Source organism: Chaetodon auriga, chromosome 17 (assembly GCF_051107435.1).
Source record: "Chaetodon auriga isolate fChaAug3 chromosome 17, fChaAug3.hap1, whole genome shotgun sequence".
Lineage (NCBI taxonomy): Eukaryota > Metazoa > Chordata > Actinopteri > Chaetodontiformes > Chaetodontidae > Chaetodon > Chaetodon auriga.
Window position 1 is genome coordinate 7,690,831 of NC_135090.1, and position 10,524 is coordinate 7,701,354.

A 10,524-nucleotide genomic window follows, 5' to 3' on the forward strand; every position below is an offset into this window, starting at 1 on the left:
ATAGATCCATGCATTATTTAGCATGTTTACGAAGTGCATACAAAAGCTGTAGCGAATGCCCTCAGCAAGGGGCCTCTGACTGCCTCTCTTTATAATTGTGGACCTTTTTTTTTCCCCCAGAGCCTTTCCTCTGTCACAAATTAGATGCTTTAAGAAGAGTTTAAACTCCAATTATCAGTCCAGGTGTGAGTCGTAAGCATTCAGACAGACAGACAGCTCTCAGACTGAGTTTTGCTCGCCCACACTGGGAGGTGAGAGAATAACCCCGATCAACAGGTTGCCTCGTGGCTGCACTGACTCCATATCTCACACTCAAATACACACACATGCACGCTAAGGAGAAACGGCTACAAGTGTATATCTCAATTAGAAACTCAAGACAAAAACTCACAAACACACACATTTCACACACATGCGCTCCTCCCACACCACATGGTTAATTAATTCTAATTTGAACGGCCGTGGCCTCACCTCCTACACTCATGCCTTCTGATGGTGCCTGGAGAAAACGTTACAGCATCTTCAGCGAGCGAGAAAAGAAAGGCAGACCGAAGCAAAGCCATGAATGTGAAAGTGAAAAATGACAGAGTGAGATGATGTGATCGAGAGAGACTCATCGCTCCTGAGTGACAGCTGGGAGCTGTGGCCCAAAGTTAGGCAAGCAGCTGCTGCCGGCAGCCAGAGGTGGCTGAATTGAATTTGGAGGATTTTTATACCAGGAAATTCTGTAATGTGATGTCAGTAAAAAGGATACAACAGGCGCACACCCTGGCTAGGTAATGACATCTGATACCAGTGCAGAGATGAATCCAACCATGTCTGGACTGAGCGCCGTCTCACTGCGGTTTAGGGAGATTTAAGTTTGGATAGGTCACTTCCTGTTACCGGAAAAGAGTACATACAGGACATGAGGCTGACATCTAGGCAACAAGATGTTGAGATGTTGGATCTCGATATCCTGAGATGTTCACCCTGTGGTGAAGAGAAAAGCTATAGAGATCCAGGGTTTGTCATTAATTCCAGCGGCCAAACACTCACTAAATATCACAATACATACAATATGAACATTACAAATATGTTAAAAAAACAGTGCAGAAGAAGCTTTACCCCAATGCTCACTTAGACAGCACAAAATAGCTGCACCGGAACATGATTTGTGGGAAGTATACTTTTAATTAAGATCATTAATACAGGTAACAATTACATATATTTACATATTCAAAGCTTGATAGATTTTTGGATAACCTAACACTGATATATTATCACCTAATAAAGATGAAATGGTGAGCGTGTCAGCAGCTGTCTATTTACACATGCAGCAAACAGTGCAACATTAGCATTCATCTGGAGTCTTGTTTTTGCCCACCTGATAAGTGTCCAAAATTCACTTTCCTCTTTGCTGCTGAAGGAAATATGTGGCTTATTAGCAGCTAAATGATTCGCTGTCCTCACTAGCTGGATGCATGTCCTGTACATTGGGTTTATTACAACTCTTTGGCTTAAAACAGCTGCCAGCTGGAGGCTGATGAGAGTGGCGAGAGTGAACCAAAACAGCGTAGTCGTGGCTGTAAAACCAAAGCAATGAGCTGAAAGATGCTAAAATGTTTCATAGAGCTGAAGGGAACTGGAAATAATTGTCTAGGAGAGAGCCCTTTGACATTACACATAGTCATTTGATCCATTGCTAATGTAAAAATATTGATGGGTGCAGCTTTAAGTGTTGTACTGTTTGTAAAATGTAAACTTTTGATATCATTACTTTTCCATCAAAACTTATTTAACTGATGCAAGCTGATTACATGAATAGGTATATTATGATTATGGTCACCTGGTGCAGCTTTAAAGCCCAGTCTGTATATGTCTGACCATATAAATTGCATGTACATTCATCTACTTGATTGGAGAGTTTAAGGTATAAATGTTTTGGAATTTTTACAACATTAAGTTGCTGTCTTTGTTCCTGTATTAAAATACCTTTCATTCCCTTTGAGTAACAAATTTCAGTTATAGCCTGGCAGCCCTTTTCTTTTATTTGGATTATGAAATGTGGCTTTAAACAGGTCATTAATCTGCAATCTCAAATCCAGTGTCAGGGAAGAGTTCCTCATTTTAACTGAAACTCCTCACAGATGTATTTTTTTTTTTTTTTTTAATGTGGAAGCAAATGAGCACTTGATCCATATTTAATTGAATGTCAGCCCTCCAGGAGACAGTTATGAGAACTCTTCTGTTTCACTGTGTGAATGTGTGTTTGTGTGTATTCAGTGAGCTCTATATTTCAAATCTGTCACTCACTTATCTTTTCCAATTAGCCTACAGCACTAAAAGGATGTTTGTACTCCTCCTGATTCCCCAGAGGATGTTAACCTTTGTTAACAGCCTCACTGAAGCTACATTTTCTCATCCACATTATCTCAGCAGGTACAAACAGCTCCGGTGCCGTGGCAGCGATCCTAATCCTGTCATGCATCCACAGGCTGTCGGCCTCATTAATAAAAACATTAACTCACAACAGCTAATCAATAGCTATTGACTCAGGCTGACTGATTTGCTACACCTGCAAGATCGATGAGCCGGGTTAATCCTGGGTGGTTAAAGAGAGAGAGAGAGAGAGAGAGGCAGTAAGAGGATGGAGGAGATGTCTCAGTTCAAGCTCAGTCACCTGTTAAATGAACAAAACTGAAGATTCTCCGTTCTGCTTCCGCCCTTCTTTTAAGTGTGAGCATCCACTGATATCTAATACATGTGTGGGTGTGCGCAAATACACACCCACGCATGCCTGACCACACAGCCACCGTCCCCATCACCCACCCACCCACACAGACACACACACACACACACACACACACACACACACACACGCACACACGCACACATCATCCTCATGACAGTAGTTAAAGTGTGGATCATTCTGTCAGTACTGAATAAAAGTCTACTTATTTACAGCAAAATAAAAAAGTTATTTTTATTTTTATTGTTTTATTAAACCAGTATTTCAACAGTAGTTTAAAGCTGTGCTTTTGATTTAGATGAATTTATCAGATTTGGCCTTATGTGCACAGCACACTCTTTTACACACACACACACACACACACACACACACACACATGCATTGTTAATGCACGTCAACAAGGCAGCTCCTGATGTTGAATTTTATGAAGAGCAAACAGACAATAAAATGGAAGCACGCTGTTGTATTATTGAGGTTGTAGCAAATTCACTCACATTAGGCTCGCAATCACACCAAGGAATACACAGGATGTACACCGAGGCAACACACACACACACACACACACACACACACACACACACACACACAGAAGCAGACGCGCACTCACAGGGCGCTGAGCGGGGACTATAAAAGGGGCATCCTTCCCACTCAACAGAGAAGTGCTCTCCTCACTCTCACACACTCCTCTAACACGCTGAACCTCTTTTCTCAAGGTAAGAAAACCACTTTTTCTTTTTTATCCCACGACAGTGCCGAGATTTTAGCATTTCATGACATGTTTTTTCTGTACTGTGAAAATGATTTTTCTTCTTCATGAGCAGGCTGGAATTGAAAACATGGAGGCAATTTTCATAAAAACACGCTGATGCAAAGAAGAGATGGCAAAAAAAAAAAGTCACATTTTGGATTGCAGTTGTTTTTTTTTCTAACATTATTGCTAAATTAGAAGTTTTAGATTTCTATGGCAGAGTAGAAATGAGAACATTTCTCTGCAGCTACAATCAGGTTAATCTGATCAGCTGCTCTCAGGATATCGAGATCCAACTACCTACAGCGTGTTGCATGCTTTCCCTCTGGATGACGCTGTGAATGTGCTGCTCTGATTCACTTTCCTCTTCTGTGCAGTCTGAGGATCATTAACTGAGAACGAACTGTTGTCTGGCAGATGGCAGACGGTCTCAGATGTAGTTTGCTAGTGAGGAAGATGACTGTTTGGAGACAATAACGGCTGCAGTAAACCCAGAATGGACCGCAACTCAAATTTTCTTAAACTTCACCCGTGTGCCTCTCTCTCTCTCTGTGGTTTAGATGACTGCAGGGCTGTGTGTGTGTGTCGTGCTGGCAGTCCTGTGTACGAGCTGTTTGGGGCTCCCTTTCTCCTCCCAGCTCCTTGACGAGGGCCAGCGCTCAATCTCCGTTCCCTCTGAAGGTAGAAATCTCTCTCCTCGGGCAAAGACGAGCCTCCAACAACCAGCGCTTTCACTAATATCACAGAGAGTTTTCTTATCCGACATCTGCTCTCATGCTTGTTTGTCTGTGTTGAGTAGCTCTCCTTGAGGTTGACACCCACACCTTGGGAGAGCCCCATCTCCAACACAGCCGCTCTGTCCCCCAGCTGAAAGCTCTTCCTCTGGCTGAGGAGGATGCAGACTCCCGAGCCAACCTCAGCGAGCTGCTGGCCAGACTCATCTCCTCCAGGAAAGGTGCGTGTGGGGTTGTGTGTGTTTCCGTGTGTCTGTACTCTAGGCTTGCTTGTGTTTTGGGGGGTCTCTCTTGCTGCACATGCAAAAGCTTGATCGATATAAGGGTTGAATGAGTATGTGTGCCTGTGAGTATATAAAGAAAAACATCTAGCAACAATATTTGCAATGTTTTTTTCATTTTCAAAGACAAGTGCTTTGCCCTGCCATTCTCTTCCCCTCAGTATTGCTAATTACTGGAATCAGTGCACAGTCTGCTTTGTAAAATGAATTAGTGGCTCTGAAAAGCTTTTGTGGTTTTAAAGAGTGAGTATTAGTGTGCAAAGCCTTCCGGCCTTTCTGGTCATGCCATCTTATTTCCCTTTTTTCTCCTCATCTAACGCCCAACGGCTTGGGTTTTTTTTTCTCCTTGATGCCAAGAAAACAATCCCTAAAGCCTGTCAGAGTTCCTCATGCTCAGCGCTGCGATCTCTCTGTGGCCGTATGACAGGACAGGGGAATATCTGAGCTCTCACACTACACAACATGCACACACACACACACACACACACACACACACACACACACACACACACTTGAACACACTGTCAAGTCCTGAAAATTTCATCTTGGCTTCCATAAACTCACTTCTCGTGTGTCTCTGTGTCCGCACAGAGCTTTCACAGAGTTACAGACAGTCAGCAGAACATTTTAACATAAGACGGAAGACTTTCTACAGCTTCAGTAAGTGAATCACAAATCGAAGTGAGTAGTTTTCACTGCTAACAGACTGAGAAAATAGGTGAGATTGTAGGTTTTATTTCTGGAAAAGTGGATACTGCCTTTTGGTGTGTTATATTAGACGCAAAATCATTTCACATTCACACACACGAGCATCAGAATTGACATAGTTGAGCTCTGAAGTTTATATTTTTGTGTTGCATCTTGTTTAGTACAAGACTCCAGCTGCAGAGAAACGAAAAACAGACTCAGAAACTGTTCAGTCAGACAGTGAAGTCTCGAAGTGTCGAAGGGCACATTAAAATTAATATGGAAGAGAATGTGTGCATGTGTGTCTTCCACTGAGTCGTGCGTGTGTGTTTGTGGGTGTCTGTGTTTGTGCGCTTGCTGTTCACTTGCATGTTTCGGTGTAGGAGGTGTCGTTGTCGAGCCTTCTGCGGCCAATCTTCTCAGAACACCGGGGAGCTGAAATGCTGTGTTTATGTGTGCATGTGTGTGTGTGTTGTGTGTGTGTGTGTGTGTGTGTGTGTGTGTGTTGCGTAGGAGGATGTGGGTGGAGTGAAAACAGCATCTCTGTGAGCGATGGATTGATTACCAAACGGATAGCTTTCCTGCTTCACCTCACATGGAATAAAGAAATCTGAGATTCAGACATCAGAATATTTTGCGGGAGGTCACAGTGTGGGGAAGAAGAACCAGTGTGGGTGATCATGATGATCACTTATTTCAAAGGAATGGACATGCATTTGTGCCCACATACATACTGATGAATATACATGCATGGACACACAAGGGAGGAGAGGTTAATGATATGGTGTCACCCTAAAGTCCAGCTGTTGTTGGAACATCCTCTTTATTTTACTGTGTGTCTGTGGATGTGTCAGTGTGAGAGAGAAATAATGAGAGGCAATTAAAATGTCCAGGAGCAAACCAGTTTCACAAAAAAAAAACAAAAAAAACAAAAAAAAAACCATACAGTCAAACACAAAGAAGAGGAATTTTAAAAACCCAAATAGTTGCAGAAACCAAACACAATCAGATGTCATGTTTCTAATATTGCAACTTTTTTCACCAAAATGTAAAAAAAGTGCAACTTGGTAATGAACTCAACTAGCTAGGTGGTAAAATCTGACCCAAAAAAGTTGTGAAAGTGATAGAATTTTTTATATTAAGAGCATCAATCAATGAAAATACACATTAGACAGACAGTATAGAGACTGTTAACTGCTTGTTTTAATGAGAGTATCCAATCTCACCCCAAAAAACCACCACGTTTCACCAGAATCAACGGAAACATGATGCTTTAGTTATTAAAAACACTAAAGAAATCCTTTTTTTTCACAGAATAACATGATCTGATTAAAGCCACAGTCACTGTGTTACTGCACCTCATTTGCATGCATGTCGTTTTCTTTATGCAGTCACAAACCAAAAGCGGGACCACAATCCAGTGGAGTTTTTAGCTCTCCTCACTCTGAGGAAAACTCATTTCCCTCCTGCTCTGTTCCTCCTCCCCTCACTCTTCCTATCACCTCCAATTCACCCCATCTCATCCTTCCCCGCTTCCCCTCCCAGGTTCTGTGCGCAGAAACTCCACGGTGAACAGCAGAGGCAACGGGCTGAGTGCCAACCACCGGATAGCAGACAGGGACTACATAGGGTGGATGGATTTTGGCCGCCGCAGCGCAGAGGAGTACGAGTACTCCTCGTAAAGAGAAGTCATGGCTCATACCCCTCGTACGGGCACACGACACATAGGAGAAAAAAAATCCCCATGCAAGCTGGCTCCTCACTGTCTCACAATAAGAGTCTGTTTATGATGTATTTGTTGTACATTTGTTTGTAAAACTGCAATAATGCAACATACATATGCCAAATTTTGCAGGAAAGCTCTCACTGTCAAAGGTTTGTTTCTGGTTTTCTCTGATTTCTTTCTCATTTTGGGTGGAAAGGATTGGAGTGGTGTCAGGGTCTGTTGAGACTAAATGGACTGAATAAAGATTGAAAGTATCACTCTTTGCATATGAATTCTTCCAGCACAATGCATGCTGCTTAACCTGGAGCCATTTCCATTCATTGGGTGGATTCACACAGAGCGTCATGAAACAGGACTATCTGTGGCACCTCATTAGTGCTGCACACATAACATAATGTCAGGTTATTATGCATGTCTGTTGTAGTGTTAGAATGTTATTAACAGCAATACATAACAAGCAAGATGAGGGACGACAGCGTGAGCAGGTAGTAGAGCTCATAACACATGGATAGGAGCACACACAGGTGCTGTAAGAGTCCTTCTGGTGATATTTTAGGAAAGGAAATAAAGGGGACATAAAATCATCCTTAAACACTGAAAAACACTAAATAAATCATTTGATTTCATGTAATACATTCCAAAATCGTTGTCACAGTCTTTTCTGGCCCATTTCATTTCTTCCTTCTCCTCGCTTCTACCATGAATGCACAGAGGATGACTGCGAAGAAATCCCTGATTGCTTTTACGTGCAGTGGGGACACTCTATTACAGAGAACTCCTTCAGTCTACAAAGAGATGGATCGCAGTTTATCATCCCTGTGTGTAAAATATCTTAGAAAATTGAGAAAAGTATTTTCATCTTTTTTGACAATCTAGGCATATTTCAGTTTTGGACCTTTATAAACATGGAGATTTGTGGTATTGTGGCATAAATCTAAAGTGTTTTGCTGGGTGAAGATGCTGCTGAAGATTTGCCACTTTCGAGAAACTCCTGCCACTGTTAAGGTTAGGGTTAGGCGCTACAGACTTAATACTGGTACGTTCTCCCAGGTGGGCTACTGGGGCATCTTGTTTTGTTTTAAATTTAAACTAATAAAACTGTTTGAAAAAAAAATTACCTTGATGCCGAATATGTGCTTTGTACAGATCATGTTGAAAGATAAGACCTCAATCTGCCTGCAGAGTCCATGAGTAAAGAGTCTCTCATAGCACCTGTCTTCCACTTCTTATCCTCTGCCAGGTGGGTTTTCTTTGATTTTAAACGTTGCATGTAATAAATGATTGAAGGCAACTGTGCATTCTAGCTAAAATCTCAATCACACAAACTAACAAAAGTGATGTCAAACCACTTTTTCAGTGTCAAAAATCAGTGTCGGTTTACTTGATGCAAAACGATAAAAGCAGCGATGATGACTGTGTGGGGAGAGATGTCTGATGCTGAGAAAAGGGGGTCGGCATGCAGCCGCTCAAAGCAGATGAAAGTCGGTGAATGCATCATTCAGGAAGTGGGCCGGGGAATGTTTGAGAATATCTTCAAAAGAACGGCAAGATCATTATGAGCTTTCACGTCTGTGCTAAATATTGAAACGGTTTCAGGCGTTTGGAGAAACTGATATGAACTGAATTATTAAAGCAGGCTCAAAATAAACCTTAATAATTGCTGTTGGCTCCCCTAGGTAGGAGAAGAAATTCGATAATATGGTCTTGACACTTGTTGCTGGAGCTCATTTGACATTTTATTTGTATTTGTTACCATTGTCATGAAAAACAGCAAATGTGTCAAAAACCAGAGCACAGGCTGCAAGGTGCAACCTGTGGGTGGTATTAGTAAAGGGAAGAGGAAGAATCCAAGATGGTGGTGAATGGTGATGAAGCTGTCCAGTGTGCTGCTCCTGGGCCTGTTAAGTGAAAGATGTGTCTGTGTGAGTGAGAGGTGGAGAGAAGGATCGATGAACAAAGCACGCTTGGTGAATTATTCAGAGAATTTTTAGATGCCTTTGGGGAAAGAGAGGGTTTGCTGTGTGTTTATATGTGTGTGTGTGTGTGTGTGTGTGTGTGTGTGTGTGTGTGTGTGTGTGTGTGTGTGTTGGGCATTAAAGCCACTTCCTTGGACTGAAGTCACACTTGAATCAGACTTAAGATTCTGTGATGGCCGTGGGAATTGACTCAAACTTTCTCTGTTTAAAGAAAACTTTGGAGTTAAAGGCTCTGGAAAGGTTCAAAGGCTGCAATGTGACTGCTTTTAAATGTCTCCACTGTGCATGTGTGTGTTTGTGTGTTTACCGGCAGATGAATGTGTGTGAATGTGGATATCTGCTGGTGCCAATGATGCAAGAATGCATGTGCCTGCGACATCTTGCATGGACTGATTCAAGCACTCGTACATGGACAAGTGCTCTGGTTTTGTGTGCTAATGAGCAAAGCCACACACTCATGAAAAAGAACATGAGCTCCAAGAGTTTGGCTGTAATGCAGATCCAGCAACGGCGACGAGCAGATGGTCCGAGCTCTTCCTGGACCATCTATGAATCTGGCTCGACACCCGGCCTTTCATTCTCTGTCCTGTCTGTCTCCCAAACCTCCATTCTTTAACTTCAGATGACTTCAGATGAATTCAAAGGCTTTTTACTGGCATTACTAACAGAGGAACTTATGGTAAAAGCAGGGGAGGAGAGTTCCTATATTTGATTCTGTACTCCAAAACCCTGTAATCTCAAGATCTTATGATCTAGATTACATAACAAGAACAGCAATGTATGAAACATCACTCCACACTTTAAACTTCTAGAAATAGTTTAACATTTTGAGAAAGATGCTCATTTGCTGTTTGGCAGAGAGATAGATGAGAACATTGATACACTCTGTGTTCTGTGCTGGGAGGACCCCAGCAATACCTGAGCGTCTCAGCACAAAGAGTGGAAGCAGGCGGTCTGCTCTCACCTCCACAGCCCGTTAACTAACATGCTTTATCCAATTCTATCAGTTCAATTCATCCAAAAATGCTATGAGTGAGTTATGTGCAGGACTATTTATTGGCCCTCCACAGAAGCATCCTGGAGTCTCCACTGGTTGCCTAGCAACATCCTAGCGACAATTGGTGAGAAGCTGCCCCCCCCCCCATTTTACGCCCTCCAACAAAAATGTGCTGTGGGAATTTTTTTTAAATTAGCTCCCAAGTCACAGACACACAAACAGAGGGGATAGACTGCTGAAATACAAGCTACTGAACCAACAGGACATGCGTGCCTGTAGAGTCTTAGACAAGCTGAAAATTTGACCTGATGCCGGTGCTAGAGGAAAGATCAGAGAAACACCGGAGTTATTAGAATTCATCCTGAGTGGGACATGAATATCCAAAGTCAGTAGGATTCAATGTCTGAGAACCATGAATGTCCATCTAATAGTTGTATAGTTATTTCAGTCTGGACCAAAGTGGCGTACACACATCACCATCCCTAAAAACACCAAGAGTGTGGCCAAAAGGTACTAACAGTTTAATAGTTTTTAATGAACACATTTGGAGCATTATGGGTGGTGTTGATGCGGGGTACCTAATCTGAGAAGGATCTGTATGTACATCAAAAAAAAAAAAAAAAGGCTTGGAACACCTATCAGGT

At 42.3% G+C, this 10,524-nt stretch overlaps 1 protein-coding gene across 1 annotated transcript; it reads left to right on the forward strand.

Moving 5' to 3' along the window:
- Positions 1–3,316: 3,316 nt before the first annotated feature.
- On the forward strand, positions 3,317–7,164 carry LOC143334806 (cholecystokinin-like). Its single transcript, XM_076753719.1, has 4 exons — positions 3,317–3,444; positions 4,040–4,160; positions 4,279–4,434; positions 6,727–7,164. The coding sequence occupies exons 2-4, from the start codon at positions 4,040–4,042 to the stop codon at positions 6,861–6,863; spliced, it is 414 nt and encodes a 137-aa protein (XP_076609834.1). The 5' UTR covers positions 3,317–3,444; the 3' UTR covers positions 6,864–7,164.
- The last annotated feature ends 3,360 nt before the right edge of the window (positions 7,165–10,524 follow it).

Bases quoted from the DNA above. Each gene is read 5' to 3' on its own strand.
- LOC143334806 (XM_076753719.1), top strand. From the start codon at position 4,040: ATGACTGCAGGGCTGTGTGTGTGTGTCGTGCTGGCAGTCCTGTGTACG. The intron at 4,161-4,278 runs GTAGAAATCTCT...TGTGTTGAGTAG, and splicing joins AATCTCCGTTCCCTCTGAAG to CTCTCCTTGAGGTTGACACC. The intron at 4,435-6,726 runs GTGCGTGTGGGG...TTCCCCTCCCAG, and splicing joins ACTCATCTCCTCCAGGAAAG to GTTCTGTGCGCAGAAACTCC.